The 22,088-nt window shown below is 35.3% G+C and overlaps 1 protein-coding gene across 2 annotated transcripts in view; it reads left to right on the top strand.

Moving 5' to 3' along the window:
- Nucleotides 1-22,088, top strand: part of NEGR1 (neuronal growth regulator 1) — an 857,231-nt gene that overhangs the window by 358,268 nt on the left and 476,875 nt on the right. For both annotated transcript variants that reach the window (XM_027620493.2, XM_027620504.2), the window contains exon 2: nt 8,602-8,834. In XM_027620493.2, the coding sequence (XP_027476294.1) occupies nt 8,602-8,834 (233 nt within the window). The remainder of the gene's footprint in view (nt 1-8,601; nt 8,835-22,088) is intronic.

The following is a 22,088-nucleotide window of genomic DNA, read 5'->3' as shown; positions in this document are numbered from 1 at the left end:
TCTTAAAAAAAAAATCCTGGGTGCACCTGGGTGGCTCAGTTGGTTAAGCAACTGCCTTCAGCTCAGGTCATGATCCTGGAGTCCTGGGATCGAGTCCCACATTGGGCTCCCTGCTCAGCAGGGAGTCTGCTTCTCCTTCTGACACTCCCCCCTCTCATGCTCTCTCTCTCTCATTCTCTCTTCTCAAATAAATAAATTAGATCTTCAAAAAAAATCTTGCATTTGTGCATTCACTATTCTTCATGCAGGCATAGTAAGACCTACCTACCTCTCAAAATGCTTTTATTAGTTTTAGATGGGATCATATATTAAAACATTTTCTATAACTCTTAACCCATAGTTGTCATTCAGCAAGTGGGATTTATTATTATTATTAAAAGATTATAATTAGACCTCAGTAAGGACTTCCCGATTTTCTTTAGTTATAATGTACAGGCTCTTTTTCACTCTATCCATACTTATTTTATGTAATATATGTTAATTTATATATTGAGTGATTTACAAATAATGTCATGAAGAATTCTAAATGTATAAACGTTTCTTAGCACTGACCTTTAAAACACAGACATATATGTTTACATGGAAGCTTGACTTAAATGAGTCAATGGAAAGAATAAGATAAAGTGGTATTATAGAAAAGCATGGTTTAATTATAAGTTAAAATAATTGCTGTTAATGTTTGGAATTTGGTGATTAATCCAAAATCAAATGTTAATGATTTTCTAGGCATTGAAAATGTTGGATTATAAATGTGTTTTTAAATATAAACTTTAAATAATCTGAATAGTGCATTAAAATAACACTAAAAGGTATGAGTTTGCACTCTCACTTGATCATACTAAAGTTCCCATCTTTTAGGAATTAGGTATAGTTTTATATAAAACTCAAAAAATATTATTTTCAGGTTTTCCCCCTCTGATTTACAATATTAAAAATATATAAGTAGTTTGAGAATTTAGCCTTATAATTAGATAGTAGCTGATAAATTCCAATCTCTTATCCAAGGTATTTTTAATATAGCTGTATTAATGAAAAAAAGTGCTAGAATGAAATATATAGAAAAGAGATTTATTTCTCTTGCAAAATAAGAAATCAATGTTATTTGGTATTTTGTTTTTCTTTTTTGCTACTATTAGTAAAATATGCCCAACATGACATAATTTCCATTCTAAAAGTAAATGTACATGTGTTATTAATATTACTTAGGTAATATTAATTAGGTAATAATTGCCTGGAGATTGATGCAATTACTTCATAATAAAGTTTTTTCCATGCATTACAAATTTCAATAAGCAAGTCATCTTAAGTTTCTTACCCTCACTTTCTCCTTTGCAAAGTGGGCATTATGGTAGTACTTGACAGTAGCTATTTTTAAAAGTTCTTTGTGAGGAAATGTACACAATGGGCTTACAACAATATCTGGCAGTAGTAATATTAATATGTTATTATAGATAACATGCAATATTATTACCGAACCATTACCTGCAGAAGTGCATTTTCACTTACATAACTCTTAAAAATATTTAAAAGTATAATTCTCATCATCTATAGGGGTGAGTACTTCACTAAATAACTAAAACTCATTGGACAAATTGCTGATTTTGTGGATTTCCCTTGGCAAAATCTCACACTGTGTGCACATGCCAAAATAGAAAGATAATAGGATTTGTTTTTGCACCAAAGCACTTTCTACTATAGTAGTAGTAAAGGAGATCTGGAAATATTAAATCAACCTAATGTTATATATAATATTACTATCTAGCAAACTTTATATATATTATATAATTTACATGTTATATACATATATATATACATGTCTATTCATATCCATATCTGTGATATAGTATCTAGTGAATAACTATCATCAAAGACATTAAGAGGAGAGTGCCTTAAAAACAAAGGCAAGTAGGAGAGGGGATAGAATTTGCTCTGGTTTGTTTAATCTCTGCTTTACTTCCCTTACTTCATTTTGGCCTGGAAGCGAGGATATCAAAGCTCTTTGTATGAGGAATTAGCATGGTGATTGTATGGGGTTGTGAATTTTTCATTTTTTTTCTTTACGCTTCTGAAAGCTCTCCTGTCAAATTTAGAATTTTGTGATACAATGAAAAGACAGTTGTGAAGGTAGCTGGCCAGCTCCTTCACAGGAATATCATTTTCACATGGTTTAGCTTTGAAGCCAAGGGAAATAGCACTTTTCTTCTTTTATTAATTAGTACCTTTAATAGGAGCTTTCATTCATCAACAAGTCTTATGAAAAGCTGGTCTCTTTCCATAGAGCTGAATAAATCCTGCTGTGTGGAGTACTGGTAATGGTGCTAAGGCTTATGCTTTTGGAATGTGTTACAGAGAATTAGAGATATGAAAGGAAAAAGTCAATCCTCAGCAGCCATAGGCTTTTTTTTTTAACAGAGCTTTAAAAAATAATAAATAGCCCAAAATATGCTAATTTCCACCAAATTTTCTGATATCCACCTTTCAGATTTAATCATCACAGGAGATATTATCACAGAGTCTGTTAGAATTATTCCAACATCATTTCGATCAACTAGAGGTTCACCAAATGGGACTTTATACCCCCCCAGATCAGGACCTGCCTAATAGTGTGCAGTAGTGTCATTTATAAAGGAACTCCTTGAAAGAGTTCAAAAACATCAATGCCATTCTTATTAGAAAAGCACTAACTATCTTAAGCCCGGTTTTATATAATTAACAGTCATGAAACAAAATTAAGTATTCAGGTTATTTTCTATACATTTTCCAGCAACCAGATGTTTGGAACTATGATTACAAAACATCCAGATGATTGACTTAAATTTTAAGTATTTGTCATGATATTTGGCATGGTGTTAACACAGCTTCTGGGGGAAAAATGTATTTTTAGAACTGCTTCACTCATCTCCCAATGAAGTAGGTAGTCTAGCAGATTTTTTAAGTGGAAAAGAAAAAAAAAAAAACACTTTCAAGAAAAGCCATACCATACTCAATTAAAGGATATATTCATTATCGAACAGTTTTTATTCAGATTATTTCATTGTCTGTACTTCAAAGAGATCCTAAGATCACTAACTGTTAAAATGTTCCATTTTGGAGTCCAGAGGGGAAAAAAGATCAAAGTTTGTGACCCAAGAATTGTTGCTCCATCCTGCCCCCATTAATGATCTGTCTTTACTTCACCAGCCTCTCCCTCACTCATTAATTCCTCCATCCTACAGTGGTACAATCCCTCACCCTTGCTTCTGACTCCAGGAATGTGTAACATAATCTATCACCATGGTTGAGTGTAGGCCAACTGGCTTTGTTCAAGATACAAACTTGTTTCTTTGTTTCTCCATTATTAAAATGAAGATAATAGTATCTGACTTTTATAGTGTTATGTGAAGATTAAATAGGATAATAATTGTAAGTGCCTAACAAAGTGCTTAGTACACTCAGCAGAATATTCAATGGTTTAAAGTGGTTCCCAAAGTATAGGGTCAAATGTAGTTCTTTCTTATTTCAAGAAGTTATGAGCCCAGCTCACCTCTGCCCCATACCTACCATTTTGCTCTCTTCATGGAACTTGGTTCCCGCCCACTGTCTCGGATTGCTTCGTTCATCCTCTGTATCATATATCAGTCACTGTCTGTACGACAGATATTTGCATTTAATTATATGTTATCATATGTTAATGTAGGCATGACTTTGCTTTCCCAATGAGGTTGCACTTTAGAAATTTTGATTTACTTTACCATATTATTCTTTCTTCTAAAACTCTCTTAATTTTTGCCTTCATTCATCCATTCAACAAATATTTATATTTATTATTTATATTTATTTTCAATTATATGTGGGCCCCTGGAATACACAGAAGTGATCAAATAGACAATGGTCCAGAATGTTACTTCTAGCAAGGAGAGAGAAAATAACCCATCAACTAAACAGATAATACATTTCATGGGAGTGTGTCAGTGGTGTTATTTTTGCCATTTAATACATTAGGAACTTCAGTAAAGGAAGATAGTGAAAAAGCTATGCAGATCTCTGGGGGAAGAGAGGTCCAGGCAGAAAAAAACAGCAAATGCAGACTTCCTAGGGCCTGCAGGACTTGGAAGCACAGCTAGAAGATGGCAGTCTAGACCAGAATCAACTGGAGAAGAGTGGCAGCTGGGAAGGTCAGAAAGGCATCAAGGGAAGATTACATAAGCTCTTTGACCACTCTCAGGATTAGAATTTTTCTTATGAGTGAAATAGGAAATGAAATAGGAAGGCATGTTGATGATCTGACTTAAACTCTAAAGAATTTATTCTGTTTATTGTAGAGAAAATAAACTATGCTATAGATGTTAAGGGGGCAGAAATCAGAAACTCTGAGGCAATTGTAATAATCCAATTATAATAACAATTTAATTATTATATTTTCACTTCCTATTCTGCACGATGGCTATTCATGAATATACTATAGCATCCTTCCAGAATTATGAACTTTGTATGGGCCAGGATTCCAACATATTTATATTTTTAGACATTAGAATTCTGAAACCAGAAAAATATTTTTTGGTGCCTGAAGAGTGCAAACTAAATTATCACCACTTCTCATACTTCTTTCACCCCTCCCCACACACTTGCCCTACTCTGCCATACCCTGAATATCTTCCTTCCTTCCAGAATTCCTTCTTAATACATTATATAGCTGTTAGACAGTATCTTTTTCTATTGTAAAGGAAAAAAAAAAAACCCACAAAACTAGGGTGGATATGAAGAACATAGAGGAGGTAGACAGGTAGGAGATGTAGTCCTTACAATTAAGGAAACTTATGTGCGTGTTTGACCTATTTCATATATTTGATATAATCATCTCATGGTTCACCTTAAAACTGTATGTCTCTATATAAGTATCGTGATTTTATAGAATAGAAAGCCATTCCTAGATCTTGCTATTCCCAATTTGTAAAATTCTGTTATGGTAATTTGAGTTATTTAAATTGTAACTCAATAGTGTAATTTGAGAATAATGCTACAGAAATCCAAGGAAGTAATAGAAAAAAGTTTTTTGTTGTTTTTGTTTTTTAGTTGAGTCTCATTCAAGGGTCTTCCTAATGTATGTCTTGAAAAGCTTTGGATCAGGACCAATAACAATTGTGAAATACACTTATCCAAGCAAGGAGACATAAAAAGCTCTCTTTTCATTTTTCACAGGGAAGAAGTTAAATTCTGTTCTTCCTTGACGATCCCTAATATACCAGAACAGAGGAATAGTGCTTATGCTAAAACCAGGAATTGTAACCCGGATTTGGTCTATGAAAGCTCTAGTATCTAAAGGCTAGTTAATCTCTGTGGTCTTCCCGATACCTCCCCAAATAAAGGTAAAGCTGTTCCTGCCTCAAGGGAAAGGAAAACGCCCGGCAGAGTGTTCTAAATCAAACTTTCATGGTAAAACATGCATTAATAATTAATTTTCTGCTTCCTTTAGAATAGGACAGGTTAAACAGTTGGTCACATTTAGTAAATAAGAAATTACTTGCAGTAATTTCTGCAACATTCTGATCATCTTTCCATTTCTGAAACCTATTTTAAAGTCTTTGATCTACATTATGGAGGAAAGGACACTGAACATAGAAATATAAGACTTAATTATGAATTCCACTTTGTCACTCACTAAATAGTGTGGCTTGGGCAAGTCATTTAACCTAAACATTCCATTTATTTTCTAGTGATGAATTGGGCATAGCAGTCCATACCCCAGAGGGTTGTAATGAGCACCAGATAGGATAATGTGTGAAGGCCATGAATGCAGAGGTCACACAATAAACACTTGATGAACCCATATATTATATGCAAGCACTGTAATGGCCAGAGTCCTAGTAGTGGTGATTCAGTGTTCTATCCTATACCAGTAGACACATGATCTTGTGAAATGGGAAATATGTTCCCTCTATCTTCTTTCTGCATATCATTAAGAATGACAATATACCATAATTGTTTAATTATATCATTAGAGTAGGTTTTATTTTCTTCATTAATTACATAAGGAAAAGCTTTTCAATTAACAATGACCTTTATGACTACTAGTTTGGATTCTATAGATGGTGAAGCTGACTGCAAATTAGATTCTGCAGTGTACCTTATTCCTTATTTTTTCACCCACTGATTAGTTTTATACAGTTGGCGGCGGCCTACCCTGTTGCATTCAGCTTGCAATTTTGTAGCAATCTCACACACTGTGTTCAATCCCCCAAGGTGTTCTGTAGAAATGCTGTCAAACTATTTCGATGTATGTGTATTTTCATTCTGTGCTTTGTACTCATTTAAGAAACCTAGTCTTTAATTTGTATCAGAACATTTTCAAGATGAAACATAGAATTCCAGGCTTCAGCAAAATCACTGACATATGACCACAGCCTTCTTCTGTTCTAAATCATGATGTCTAACTTCTCTTGGATACAAAGCTATATTTTTGAATCTTGTTATAAAATACAACTTTGAATAAATGGCTTCAAAATTGGCCTTAAAGTCTGCTAATTGTCATCACCCTTTCTATTATCATCTGGCTTTAGTTTACCTTTCCAATTTCATCTCTCACTCCTTCCACCCTATACTCCATGCTTGTTTGTTCTTGAAATGTTTGGCTTTCTCTCTCACACTTTTCCCTGGTGTTACTCACATATGGCACCTCTGTCTAAATGTCATGTCTCCCACTCCTTGCCTCTTTAGTCAAGGCATTTCCTATTCCTTAAAGCCTATTCTATACCCCCAAGTCCCTTCTGAGTCAAGTAGCTCTCTTTTTGTACTTTGTGCCTGATTTAATCAAATAATCTTTCTGTCTAGTATTGATTGATTTGCTTGATTGTCTTCCTTACTAGACTAAAACTTTTGGAGAGCAAGGGCACTACCATTTTTTAAATCCATAAATAGTAGAAGCTTCATAAATGTTTTTTGGATAAATGAATGCTTCCTGGAAAGTCTATTGGTAGGCTTATTGAAAAGACAGCAAGTATTTGCTAGTAAAGATACTATATAAGCCTTGTCTTCTTCACTTGCAATGGCAACATTATCAGTAAAATGCCATTTATAATTTCAGTGTACAGGCTTACCACTTTTTAAATGCATAATTTAAAAAATAAACACGATATGGTACTATTCTATGCTTTCCATCTAGTATCTAGTACATTATAGTAGAATTGGATTTGGTTAAAACAGGCTAACTTGGGGCGCCTTGGTGGCTCAGTTGGTTAAGCGACTGCCTTCGGCTCAGGTCATGATCCTGGAGTCCCAGGATCGAGTCCCGCATCGGGCTCCCTGCTCAGCGGGGAGTCTGCTTCTCCCTCTGACCCTCTTCCCTCTCATGCTCTCTATCTCTCATTCTCTCTCTCTCAAATAAATAAATAAAATCTTTAAAAAAAAACAGGCTAACTTGTGTATTCGGATTTCTTAAGTTTTCTTTAGTTTTTTTTCCTTAATTTTTTACCAAGTGCTTTTTTAAAAAAAATTATTTTATTATGTTATGTTGATCACCATACATTACATCGTTAGTTTTTGATGTAGTGTTCCATAATTCATTATTTGTGTATAACAGCCAGTGCTCCATTCAGTACGTGCCCTCTTTAACACCCATTACCAGGCTAACCCATCCCCTCACCCCCCTCCCCTCTAGAGCTCTGTTTGTTTCTCAGAGTCCATAGTCTCTCATGCTTTGTCTCCCCCTCCGATTCCCCCTTCATTAATAATGTATCAGTATTTATTTACTAATTGTGGTAAATGTATCATAATGTACTAATATATGATGTTTAATAATGTGGGCAATTTGGTGAGAAGATATATGGGAACCATGTAATATTTTCTCAAATTTTCTATGAATTTAAAGTGTTTTATAGTTGATAAAACTATTTAAACAAAACAAAAGAACATGCATTAATTGGCCAGAGGACTGCCATAACCTGCATATTGGTGGAAGGTCTGGGACTTTTATCTTTTCCACCCTAGGAGATCTTCCATTCTTTCAGATCTCTACAAATGTTGCCTTTCTTCAAATCCATGACATACCTTTGCACATCAAAGTGTTCTGGGGGAAAGGACTGTATATTTGGTGAATTCCAAGGTAGAATTAGATGTTTGGACATCCATCCTATATGAGTAATAATTCTACCAGCCTGTATTTGGTTTTCTGGACCTGATGCCGTGTGTTGTTTATTTATTAATAAAAGCATTAAACATAAAAAAAAAAAACAGGAAAAAAAACAGGCTAACTGGTGGACCCTTTCTACTTCTTATAATTTCAAAGAAAAATGTTTTAATGTTGAAATTATTATTTGAAGGAATTTAGCTTTATTGAAATTTACTGGTCATCCAGACAGAACAAAAAAGGATTTTTGACTGGCTTTGAGTTAAAACACACACACACATTTAAAACAAAACAATTGTATTCAGGCATTCTTTCACATTTGCATTAGGAATGGAAGATGTACCAGTGTGTTCATATGTTCATATTTTCTGCATTTATGTCTGATGTTTGCATTTGATACAGCGCTATAATTCAGCATATGGAAATGCACTCAGAACAAAGATAATATTGTCTTTCATTTTCATTTTGATTAATAGTGTTCTGTCTCTGGTAATTTGTAGGTGTTATTTGGAAGATGGAGCTTCAAAGGGTGCCTGGCTGAACCGGTCAAGTATTATTTTTGCGGGAGGTGATAAGTGGTCAGTGGATCCTCGAGTTTCAATTTCAACATTGAATAAAAGGGACTACAGCCTCCAGATACAGAATGTGGATGTGACAGATGATGGCCCATACACGTGTTCTGTTCAGACTCAACATACACCAAGAACAATGCAGGTGCATCTAACTGTGCAAGGTATGCATTTCTATAACTGCTATATTGTGAAGGACTATATTTAACAATGTTCAATATTTAGATATCAAAATGACTCAGGAGTAACTGACAATGTTGAAAGATACATAGTCATTGTCTTCAGGGATTTATGTTCCTAGATTCCATTAAGTGCAACGGCTATTATAGACATATAAATCCTTACCAAGATCAAAAATTATCCGTTAACTTACCAAGATCAAAAATTATCCATTAACACCACATTATGATTTTTTTGTGTATGCTTCACTTAGTATCTTCCTTTGAGTCACCCCTTCAGTACATCTTTGAAAACCCATGATTGATACATTAAAATTAATGTTTGATAACCCATGATGGATACATTAAAATATTAGAACTTTTTGAAATATCTATAGTAACTCTTTAAAAGTAATCCTCCCAGGGCGCCTGGGTGGCTCAGTCGTTGGGCGTCTGCCTTCGGCTCAGGTCATGATCCCAGGGTCCTGGGATTGAGTCCCGCATCGGGCTCCCTGCTCCGCGGGAAGCCTGCTTCTCCCTCTCCCACTCCCCCTGCTTGTGTTCCCTCTCTAGCTGTGTCTCTCTCTGTCAAATAAATAAATTAAATCTTTAAAAAAAAATAAAAAAAATAAAAGTAATCCTCCCGACTTCCAACACTGTGCTCAATCCAAATTCTGCTTACTTTGATTCAAGTCACAATGGAAAGAAACAGCCTTCTGGAATTACTTTATTTGAATATGGAGTAATTGGAAAAATATGGTACATGATGCTTTATATTTTGATTTACTTTTGATAGATTATAAGTCATTCTAGCTAACTTACAATCTCCAAGTACAAACAGAATCATCAAGTTATTTTTTTTATGCATACTAAAATCTAAGAGCATATTTATCCCTGATATAAATACTTTTCAAGAAAAATACAATTATAATGATAGTCAAATAGAAAATGCATATTCTTGCCCTTTTACATTATTTCCTTGTGCTTTATAGGTTAATCATGTGTTGGTTGCATAAAAATATCATGCTGTGGTTCTTAAAATGACATTGCAGCATTTCTAAGTAAAATTAATAAGAAATTATTTGATAATGTGGTGCCAGTGAGTGCATGTTTTATTCCTAATAAGAAAGCTGAAGGAGCAAGTTAGTTGTATTGTCTTTGAGTTTACCCTTCAAAAATTCAACTCTAAATATTAATTTAAGTACATGGCTTACATCTGGAATTTATTAACTTACATCTGGAGCTTTATTTCCTTATATAAAGGTAAGCCTGAAGTCAAATACAGCTTCAGTTATTAGTAAATATCTTTACTTCATAACAAAGTTTAAATGTATTAATTAAATAATTAACTTTAAGGAGGAGAGTGTAAGGTAAACAATAAGCCTGGAAATTTCCCCAGTGGTTTTTCTTATTACAGACCATTGCACACTGTGGTAATGTTCTTTATTTAAAGTCATATGAGAATATAATAAAGTTTTCACTGAAGTCTATCTTTATTCAGAGATTATCCAGAGATTCTAGAGGGCAGGATTTTGTCCAGCTTCAGAAACTGGCATGGAATTACAAGTCAAAAACACATTTCTTCTGTTATCCAAGCCTAATCTTGTTCCCTTGTTTAGTTTTGCACCCTTTGACTTGAATTGCTCGCTCAAAGACTACAAAAAATTTTTATTACATGAGAAAAAAAGTACACTTAGATAATAATTATATTTGAGTCATTGGAGATATGGACGTTTTCCTTCTTAATAGGTTTAAAATGATGTATTTCTGGACACTAAATATACCCCCTTTTTCTTTTTTTCCATTCTGTCTTGTTCCATACTAGGCTTATATTTTTAAACCAGACTATGGATATATGGAGTTATGAGCCCTGCCCAGACACATGTTTGATTTTCATAAGATGTCTTTATAACTATGCTACATAGATGGTTTAACACTGTACAGATTTTTTAACACTGTTACATGCTACTATGGCATTCCATTTTGTTGGCCATTTGAGGATGGTGAACTTTTGAACTCCCATTTTAAGAAGTGCATTGTAGGAACACATTTATTGTATGTTTTATTAGTATAATATTTTGTTCTTCTAGAAAAAAATATTCGTGTTACCGTTTTGAAAGTATGTGTTTGGGTCAAATTAAAAGCTAATAATTTTACAGTATTTATGAACATAATTACTCATTAGAAGTTGATTGACATGTGGGCAGTTTTCCAATTACATTAATAAAGTTCAGGGACTACATTAATAGGCTTGTCAGTCAATTCAAGAACTAAATAAATGTCACAAAAAGTCAACCCCACTTAAGCTGCATTTCCTCTTGATGAATGAAAATAAGCTGATGTGCACATCTCTTCAGTCTTTGTATTTCCTAGGTTGTCTGATACTCAGGTATATCTCAATAGTTTTGAAGTGTATGCTCTTTGCCTAACAATTTGTCAAGTCTTTATTCACCAACATAAAGAAACTTAGCAACTGAGAGAAGACTGTATTAATCACTGATGTCAAACACACACATTGGTAGTAAAAACAAAGCTCATCTTCAATTGTTGCAACTATGCACTCAAGGGAGCTATTTAAAAAAAAAATCATTTGAGAAAGGGGATAATAGAAGGGATATCTTGCCAACACAGACATTGTGCATTGGAAATTTTTCGGTGCTCTGATTTCTTAGAGCTATTGATACCAATGAATGGAACAATAAGGGAGAAAAAATACTGGAGTAGGAGTTGGAAAACCTGGGTTCCAATCCTGAATTTTCTCTCATGAAATGGGTAATTATCAAGCTGCTCTAAACTCTAGTTTTCTCATCTGAAAGAGGAGGACTCAGGCCAGAAGATCTTAAGGTGCATGCCAATGAAAAACAAAAAGATGACCAAAACAAAATGGAAAACCCAACCAACCAACCAAACCAAACAAAAACACACAAATGAACAAACAAATAACCATGGATATTTGCAAGGGAAAATAATGTTATTTAGGTTAAAAATGAAAAATATTCCATAACACTTGTGTGTAACACTTGCAGTAAACACAATGCAAGCTAAGTTTTACATAGCAGTACTTTTGAGTATATACGCTGCAAGTATGTTCTATTTATCTCCATGTTTTGCTTTCACCAACTTAGCTGAACAATGTATATACTCATGAACTGGGAAGAATATGGTGAATTGGAGTTTTGCTTCAAGGGTTTAGAAATAGAGTCAATAAGAAAATAAAGTTTTCATTAGCTATATATAATATACCATTGATAAATAAAATTACCTAAAAATGTCCAGTGTTTTATATCATGTGATATAGCATTTACTAAGAGTAGCGTTTCTTGTTCATGAGTGTAAGAATGTACAAGGCTGGAGGACTTGCTATGAACCCAGAGCTCCTTATTACAATCCTGTAATGACAGGGATCATAAAATGTAAATGCACACTTGAGTAGACGATAGAGATGGCCTCTACTTTGAGTCCACATCTGAAGTCTAGGTTTTGTATAGTACAAAATAGACACTCATAGATACTGTATATTAAACACATATACACACAATAGTCCCTGACAATACCTTGATTACAGCCTTGTGAGACTATGGACAGAAGATCCACTAAGATGTACCTGGACAGAAACTGAGATAATAAATGTATGTTGTTTTAAGCCTTGCACACTCATGTGTGCACACACCCACACACATTATATTGTGTGAAATGTTTATCCCTCAACTTGTGCCCTTTCAAGTAGATATACTGTAGGTTTTCTCTAGGCAGAGCAGAAGATCTGACTAGCACATAGCTCTATGACCAAAATAACTTCTCAAGGGTATTTAACTTCCCCAGGGTGTTGTGAATTCCTCAGGCTATCTGGCTTACCTGGGATATCTGTGATAGATGAGGTGGCACCCATCCCTTTCCAGGGATGGGTTTGCCTTTCTAGCTGGTGGGAGTGTTTTCAGCAGATAGCAGCATTGAATGATCAGACCTTTCAGGGATCACCTCAGCTTCAGAGAGCCACTTTACCCAAACTCAAACTTTTCCTAAAGCAACCAGTATCTGATGACTGATTAAAAGGCCCCTCCCTCTCAGCGCAATGTAAGATAACTCTGATGAGCCATTTTGGCTCCAGAACAGTGAAAGCTGTTCATCAGCTCTACTGCTGACCTTCTTGCTTTGTCAAATCCTATTTCATTCCTCTTCCTTCTCTGGGGGTTTACCACAGGGGTATTCTCTAATAAATATCCTGCACTGTAAACGCCTTCTCATTTCGGTGCCTGCTTCCCCAAAGATCCCAAACTATGACAGTGTTAGCCCCTTGTCTGGCTTAGTCATTGTTTGGAGAAAGCCTTTATAAAATGGAAAGACAACACATTCAAACACCATCTATTATTAACATTCTGTTTTACATTGGGAAGGATTTAAAGAGGCTTATAAAGAAGTAGTTAGTACACCAGAATAAACACAAGAAATTGGAGGCAAAAGATAAGGTAAGCAGAGTGGGACGCAGTCGGGGGTGAGGTTAGAACATAAAATTTATGTCATGATTTCTAAGTAATTTTAGAGCTCAATAAAAATTTAGCTATAAGATATATAGCAGTCAACACACAGAGAGAAACAGGATTAGTTATTCATTCCATGATCCACATAGTTAATTAACACTTACATGTCTTAGTCTCCTGATCCCGTTACACAGAGTGGAGCAGCATTTCTACTGTGAATCAGCTCAGAGAACCACTGTGAGCTGTAAGGAACATCTCAACAGTAACTGTATAGTACTCACAGCACTCATTCAGAGAATCGTTCCTTATAACACCTCTCAATAAAACCTGAAGTGCAGGGAAGTCAAGAAAAAATTAAAAATCTGAAAGTAAATTCAGTAAGATACCAGTTCAATAACAAGAAGATAGCTTTTTGATTATTACCTTAATCTGTAAGTAAATTTTAGGACCTATCCTTTCTGAGTCAACCCTCCACAAATATTATTTCTCTCAGTGGGTCTTTGAATAGGAATTTAAGTGCAGATATTTCAAAATTAGACTTGCCAATGAGTATCTGGAGAGCAGTTATTTCATGTGGCCACAAGTATAGAGCTGTATTCTTTAAAGACTAGCACATCTTACAATAATGTTAACATTCTTTTTATGAACATTAAAGCCTCAACGAGGTACATAGTGGAAGAGAGAGATACCACACTTCTGCTCCAAGTTGACCTGATGGACAGTAACACAGCATCACAGATCATAGACCTGCCTTCCTTCAAAGACCCAAAGGAGAAAAAAGCTACAATGATCAAAAAAGTATATCAAAATACCACATACATTAGAAAATTCAAGTTGGTGTTCTGCAGCAGTAAACACTTCAAAATTTTCAATAAGCTACAAAATGGAACCAAAGAAAAGTTAGCAGCACTAGGGAAAGTTTGACAGAACTCACATCTGTCAAAATAGTCATTGCTTGAATGCAGTGCTGGCTCAGGACTCAGACTGGCTCCCACTCTGTTTTATTTAAGCTCTTTATATACTTGTTGGGGAGATTAAGATTATACACAGGAACCCAACTTTCGACATGCTGTCAAATACAAAGAAGTGACAAAGACCCAAAATATATACCCTTAATATTTTTATCATAGAAAAAAAGAATAAACCACCCAAAATAAAAATGGTCCTTAATAGTGATGTTTCATTATCCTATCTGAAGAGCCTTTAGCTTTAGGGAATGCAACTTCATAGTATACTTCTAAGATAAAATATTTATAAAATATCATCTTTTTAAATTAAAAATATTAAATATAACTGACATTATGTTATTTTCAGGTACACAATATATAATGAGTCAGTATTTGTATATATTGTGAAATGATCACCACAATAAGTCTAGTAAACATCCATCACCACACATAGTTACACATTTTCTTATGATGATGATAACTTTTAAGATCTATTCTTTTAGCAACTTTCAGATATGCAATACAATATTATTAGCTGTAGTCATCATGCTATACTGTATATTCCCATGACTTAATTTGTTTTGTGGCTGGACATTTGTACCTTTTAAACCCCTTCACCCATTTTGCCAATCCCCCCATCTTCTTGCTGTTGGCAACCACCAATTATCATCTCTACATCCATGAGCTCATTTTTGGTTTTTTAAGGGAAAAATTAAGACTATTTCCCAAAAGTGACCTTAGTTTTTGTACATAAGCCATATCTGTATTGTATTAACTATACAACAGAGACACATTTCTAACTTCACTTTATATGTGATAATATATATTATCTGCTTCTAAGAAAACACTCATCATTTACTCTCTAAAATGAAGTTATAATTAATATCAAATAGGGGCACCTGGGTGGCTCAGGTGGTTAAGTGTCCGTCTTTGTTTGGCTCAGGTCATGATCCCAGGGTCCTGGGATCGAGTCCCACATGAGGCTCCTTGCTCGGCCAGGAGCCTGCTTCTCCCTCTGCCTCTGCTCCCCCTGCTTGTGTACTCTCTCTTTTGCTATCTCCTTCTGTCAAATAAATAAATCAAATCTTAAAAAAATTAATATCAAATAGTTAAGATAAAAGTTACATGGATGGGGTGTACGTACTCATTCTCATTCCCTCTATAGGGAATTCCTACTTCTTCTACCATAAATCATTCTTTGCTTCCCGCAGTTCTCATTATGGTGAGAACCAATAGGAGCCAAAATATGCAGAGCTCACACAGACTAATGAATATCTGATTACTGATCACTGGGCCAAAAACCAAGGTGAATAAATGATGTAAATAAGGTTCTATTAATCCTTACAGATTCTCCCCATATTGTAGCAGTTATAATGATGGAACCATACCTGGAAACATCCCGTTTTTCTTTTTTTTAAGATTTTATTTATTTATATGACACAGAAAGAGACAGCAAGAGAGGGAACACAAGCACAGGGAGTGGGAGAGGGAGAAGCAGGCTCCCCACTGAGCAGGGAGCCCAATGCGGGGCTTGATCCCGGGCTCGATCCCAGGACCCTGGGATCATGACCTGAGCTGAAGGCAGATGCTTAACGACTGAGCCACCCAGGTGCCCCAAAATGTCCCATTTTTCTATTTCTATTGATTTGAAATGTCCAGATTTGCAATTTGTGAAAAAAGAATTTATAAGCATTTTGGAGCATATGCATTATTGAGTAATAGGACTGTCATTGTATCCCCCAGGTGCTTTATGCAGTGGGAAATATTTAATCTCTTGAAATAGATGCGGTAGTATTATTGATGTCTGGAAAGATAATGATCTGGAATCTAAGCAGTTAGAACGATTATGTCTAATTTGTGAAACTTTGGAAAAACAATTCCTCCGTGTGTCATTTGTGCTGTAGACTTCAGTAAAATCCTTTCCCTCAGGTGTGCCTTCACAGACAAACTTCGGGCCACTCATCTGGATTTAATGTGGAATACACTTTTTAAGGCAGTGCATATTACATAGTAATTTTTAAAAATAATGCATTTTTCTGGTGCATTTTTTCAATTTTCTTTTCAGAAATTCCTGTCCAGCTAGAATCACTGTGGTTCCATTGACAGTGTGTATAAGGCCAACTTCTAAGAAACCATTACCTTACTTTTACCTGTGAGTGTATTGACATTGATTAGGGTATTGGTTTAACTACTAGGATCCATTAAAAATAAGATTAATTAAACTAATTTTTAGTGAAGTCCTCATTTGAATATTGGTACTTCTTCCAGAATAGATTTTTCTTCTTTCCTAAATATTCTTCTTTTTTTTCTTTTATAGTCTTTAGAAAGGTTATTGCCTTAATTTTCTGCAGTTGAAGTTAAAGAAGTAGTAGAAAGAGAAGGTAAATTTCAATGAATAATATTTGTCTTTGAAAAAGATTTTCTCAGTGAGTTTAGTAATCATATTTTCCAGCCAAAAATTAGTACATGAAGTTTTACGTACTGTCATTACAGGATGTTATATTAGAACAGTGTCTTAGATCAAAACGGTGCAAAAATCCATAAGGTACTGCCTACTATACACAAAAGGAATAAGTTGATAGTATTTTCTGATAAGCTTTTAATATGCTGTCATTTGTGAATGAGAGAGAAGTGAGAAAGAGCAAAAAATAATATTGATAGATATTGCACACTGTTGGCTTCCATCTGAGTCATCCCTTTTTCTATAGGAGGAACTTTCATGGAAACTGCTGAGCTTCATAACTGGAGCAAGGGAACAATATTGGAATTTAAATAAGCATCTTTTCTAACTAGTGAATTGTGACAGCAAGGAGGGTTCTCCTTTAATACTTCTGGTTTACTCATGAGTTGGATAATTTTTTGAGGTGTGGCAGGATAGGGGCAATGAAATCAAAGGGTTGTAAAATTTGTGGTCTGTGTTGTTGAAAAGTAGTTCTGCCACGCCTTGTCCTTATTCTTAAGTTTTGGATCATCTTGGCAAGTGTTAAATAAAAGGATATGTAAGAATGGAGTATATAAGAAGTAGAACAGTATCACTCATTTGGGGACTGAGTAGAGCAGTACTTGCCTTTTTTTTTTTTTCTTTTTTTTTGGTAACACACAGTTCAAAATGCAATTTGACAATATTTTATTTTATTTTATTATTTTTTTAAAGATTTTTATTTATTTGAGAGAGAGAGAATGAGAGACAGAGAGCACGAGAGGGAAGAGGGTCAGAGGGAGAAGCAGACTCCCTGCTGAGCAGGGAGCCCGATGCGGGACTCGATCCTGGGACTCCAGGATCATGACCTGAGCCGAAGGCAGTCGCTCAACCCACTGAGCCACCCAGGCGCCCTAATTTGACAATATTTTAAAGTAACTAACCCTTTAAGCAAGATCTGCTGCCCTCTAAAAGTCCCTTCAACAATTAATGGATATTTATGCTAGTTCTTCAAACACATAGTTTGGTAAATATCTTAAAGCTCTGACTGATGACATTTTTATTTTCTCGGTTGTAATTCTCAGTTGTTTTGTGTGTTGCATTTCAGAATAGTTATATTTGTTGCCTACCTTGGAGTGTCTTTATTTTTTTCCTAAAAAACAAAGAAAATAACTATGTAAGTAATACATGTCAAATCCCAATGCAAAGTACACTATCAGTATGAAAATCTCTCTATAAATAAAAGATTACCAAGCCTTAGCTGGTCTGCTTATTTTGAGAAACCCTGCAAATAAAATAAGAGCCTGGTGAAATAATTTGTCTTCTTGGAAGTCATTGCAATACAATTTGATCTATGAAATAATTTTACTGTTTACTTCCCCAAATTATGTGGATAGTTAAGAAATTACTACCAAGACAATTAGGATTTTGCTGTTTTCATTAACTAAATTCTAAATGGCATACCCCTTTATAGCCCTTATATGTGTAAAATGTAGCAGAAGAGAAAATTTGAATCTGCTAATGATATTGTTTATCTTGTGATTTGTAGCAGAAAAATAAGAATTAACTATGTGTAGTGCCAAGAGGAAAATGGGCACAATGAAGGCTGGTGGCAAAGTTCAGTTTGCAGAATCATAGAGTGACCCTATGTCCTCGTACCCCTGCCCCACAGCTCTTCACTTCCATCCCTTCAGCGTCTTCTGGTTAGTGATCTAGTGGGAGCAGTAGGGACTCTGGAAAGGTAGCACCTGCACTAAGCTCTCCAAACTTTCTCACCCACACTTGTTTTGCATCCAGACCAGTGGTTCTTAAACATTTTGTGGTCATGAACCCATTTGAAAATCTGATGAAACCTGTGCACCTGGTAGAAAAATATACATACTGTTAACATTTTAAAACTTCTTTATGTGATCGGGCTCCCTGCTCGGCAGGGAGTCTGCTTCTCCCTCTGACCCTCTTCCCTCTCATGCTCTCTCTCTCTCATTCTCTCTCTCAAATAAATAAATAAATAAAATCTTTAAAAAAAAATAAAACTTCTTTATGTGAGCAGGATGCTCATGAACCCCCTCAATCTATGTGTGGACTCCCCAGTGAAGTCCTTGTAGGTGAGGACTGAGTTTTAATCTTTTTTTTTTTTTTTCCACTCCCAAACATCCAGAAAAGTGCCTGACAAATGTTAGGAACTCAATAGAGATTTATTGGTTGTACATATGTACATTTTCTTTCTCCCTGGCTTCATGCCATTCACTTTGCTTAAGCTGTGACTTAATGTATTGATGCTATCTTTAGGGTATAACATCAGGAATGCTGACATAACAGGAAAAAATTTTAAATTAAAAGGATTAGTTAGGCATTCATGACTTAGGTTGCTTATTTCCATTCCAGGTCATAGCATCTTTATCCTCTGCTAATCCCCATGTTTTTACAAGTGCAGAATAGTGATTGCATTTTGTAGTGAAAAAATAATAAATGGGATACCAGCATTTTATGAATATATATATATATATATATATATATATATAACACTGTTATTTTGAGAAAATATATATATATATGGGACAGAGTTAGCTACCAAGATTGTAGCCAAGTGTTCCTAATGCCAGACCAAGTAAGGGGTAAACATTTTAAAAGGGCCAAGAATAACACAATTAGAATTTCCTCTCAGGTATTTCACTCATTATTTTAGGTTTGATTTGAGCAAGTTGGTGGATGCACACGTTTTAAAATGGGTATTGAAGAGTTGAGGATGGACAGATTTCAGAGCTATTTATTAGTGCAGAATTAGGCGAGACATGTATATTGTTTTCCCTCTGCTTATGACCCTTTCATTTAAAGGTAGCCTATTTAAAAGGACATCTAAGATTAATTCAGTTTAATTAAAAAAATACTTGTGTGGTCCCACTTCAATTCAGTACCTACTCTGTGCAAATAACTTTGCTAAAATTTGCACATGTGTTCTTCCTTATGCTAAGCAGAATGGTCCCCAGAGATGACCACGTCCTAATTTCTGGAACCTGTGAATATGCTAGATTACATGGCAAAGGGGAATTAAGATTGCAAATCACCTAACTTTAAAATGGGGATAGTAGCTTAGATTATCCAGGTGGATCCAATGAAGCCACAGGTCCCTTAATAGTGGGAGAAGAGATGGGAGAGAATCCGAGGGATATATGACTGTGGAAGTAGGTCAGAGCAATGTGACATAAGAAGGACTAGACCTGCCTTTACTGGCTTCAAAGATAGAGGATCATGAATTGAGGAGTATGGGTAGCTGCTAGAAGCAGAAAAGTAAGGAAATGGATTCTCCACTAGAGACTCCAGAAGGGAATGCAGGCCTGGCAATATCTTGATTTTTGCTGAGAGAGACTTGTAACATCTAACATACAGAAAGATAAATTTAAGATAAATTTATGTTTAGAGATAAATTTGTTTTAAGGGACACCTGGATGGCTCGGTCAGTTAAGCATCTGCCTTCGGCTCAGGTCATGATCCCAGGGTCCTGGGATGGAGCCCAAAGTCAGACTCCAAGCTCAGCGGGGAGCCTGCTTCTCCCTCTTCCCCTACTGCTCCCCTTCAACTCCGCTCCTGTGCTATCTCTCTCGTTCTCTCTCTCAAACAAATAAAATCTTCAAAAAAAGAGATAAATTTGTTTTATGCTACTAAGTTTCTAGTAATTTATGTCAGCAAATATAAAACTGGTGCACACGCACACACACACACACACACACACACACACACACACACACACACTTAAAAATTAAGATACCTTCTTATACACCTAGAACAGGTTTTCTCAACTGTGGTGCTATTGACATTTTGGACCATATAATTAGTGTGTGTGTTGGGAGGAGAGGAAATGGCTGTATATTGTAGTATGTTTAGGAGCAGCCCTGGCTGCTAAAGATTGCGTCCTCCTAAACCTAATGCCCAATGTGATGGTATTTAGAGGTGGGACTTTTGGGAGGCTGTTAGGTGTCATGAGGGTGAAAAACTCATGAAACAGATTGGTGCTTTTACAGAAGAGACCCTACAGAGACCGCTCAATCCTTTTCACCATGTAAGGTGGTAAAAAGGAAAATTTGGTCATCTAGGAAATGGGTCCTCATCAGAGACTGAATCTGCTGATATCATAATCTTGGACTTCTCCACCGTAGAACTGTGAGAAATAAATGTCTGTTTTTTATAAACCACTCAATTTATGATATTTTTGTGATAGTAGCCCAAATGGACTTAAAGCATTGGCCTCAACACCATAGACACCAATAGCATTTCCTGATTGTGACACCCCAAAATATTTCAGGACATTGCCAAATGGCTGCTGGGGTAAAAATCACCCCAGAATGAGATACTACTAAACTAGGAGAAAAGAAAGAGACATGCTTTAATTCTCCAGTGCACGGCAGGTTGTGATAAACTCCATGAAAGTGTAAATCTTATCCATCTTACTGCTCTTCCCTTAGTGAATGGAACAGGAGCTGGCAAGTAATTGGGTCTAAAATAAATACTGAATACACAATAAAATGAACGAGTGAAGTTCTTTAGGAGTACATGTTAGCCAGTGACCAGAAAAAATTCCTCCAGATTTTTTTTCTCATTCAATAATGGTTTGGGCTATTTCTCCCTTTGAAACTAGTTAAGACCAGTGTTCTCCTAAGTAGTTTAGTGTGGCATACGTATTAGATTGACCTCAGGTGACAGCCAGCTCTGATATTTATAAAGTAATGAACTTGATTAAGTGTTTCCATCTTTTTCAGACTCATTACCATTACCATTCTCTGAGAAATAAAAAATAATACCCAACTCTGGATTGGTGTGAAATTTTTTTTAAAAACACAATTAGGCTTATGAGAAAATCCTCTGTAAGTGTCTGATTCAGAGTAGATATTTAATATATTTTTACCATCTTCCTATTCCAATGTGCTAATAATGTATAGGGTTTCCTCTTTCCTTTTTTGAATTAAGATATAATAGGGATTGCTCTCATTATTGATTCCCAGTGACTTTTATTTAAGAATATAGATAATAGAGTTGGCTGTAAAATATTAATAAAATTAATTAATTTTCCTTCCAGTGGACAAATTTCATGTGAAAAGATATAATCAATGTATACCAATGTTAAGGTTTTGAGCTACAATAATTAGAAAGAATTCTACATTTTTTGAAAGCTAATTACAACCTAAAATTAAGGAAACGATCCGATGGCAGTCATTTTAGCCTTATTGATTTCAGAACCATTCTCTGTACCTCTTTCGCCATGCTTTGCATAATGGAGTTGGCTGACCCCTGTGGGTGTGTTCCCAGACTGATACGTTCTCTGGTTTCTGACAGGATTCACCCAGTAGGAGACACTGGCAAAAGATCAGGAAGGGAAGAAGGGGGAAGTCAGGCTATACCCCCTCTTTCATTGCTGCAGGCA

Source organism: Zalophus californianus, chromosome 4 (assembly GCF_009762305.2).
Source record: "Zalophus californianus isolate mZalCal1 chromosome 4, mZalCal1.pri.v2, whole genome shotgun sequence".
Classification (NCBI taxonomy): Eukaryota; Metazoa; Chordata; class Mammalia; order Carnivora; family Otariidae; genus Zalophus; species Zalophus californianus.
This window is presented reverse-complemented; position numbering and strand designations above follow the sequence as displayed.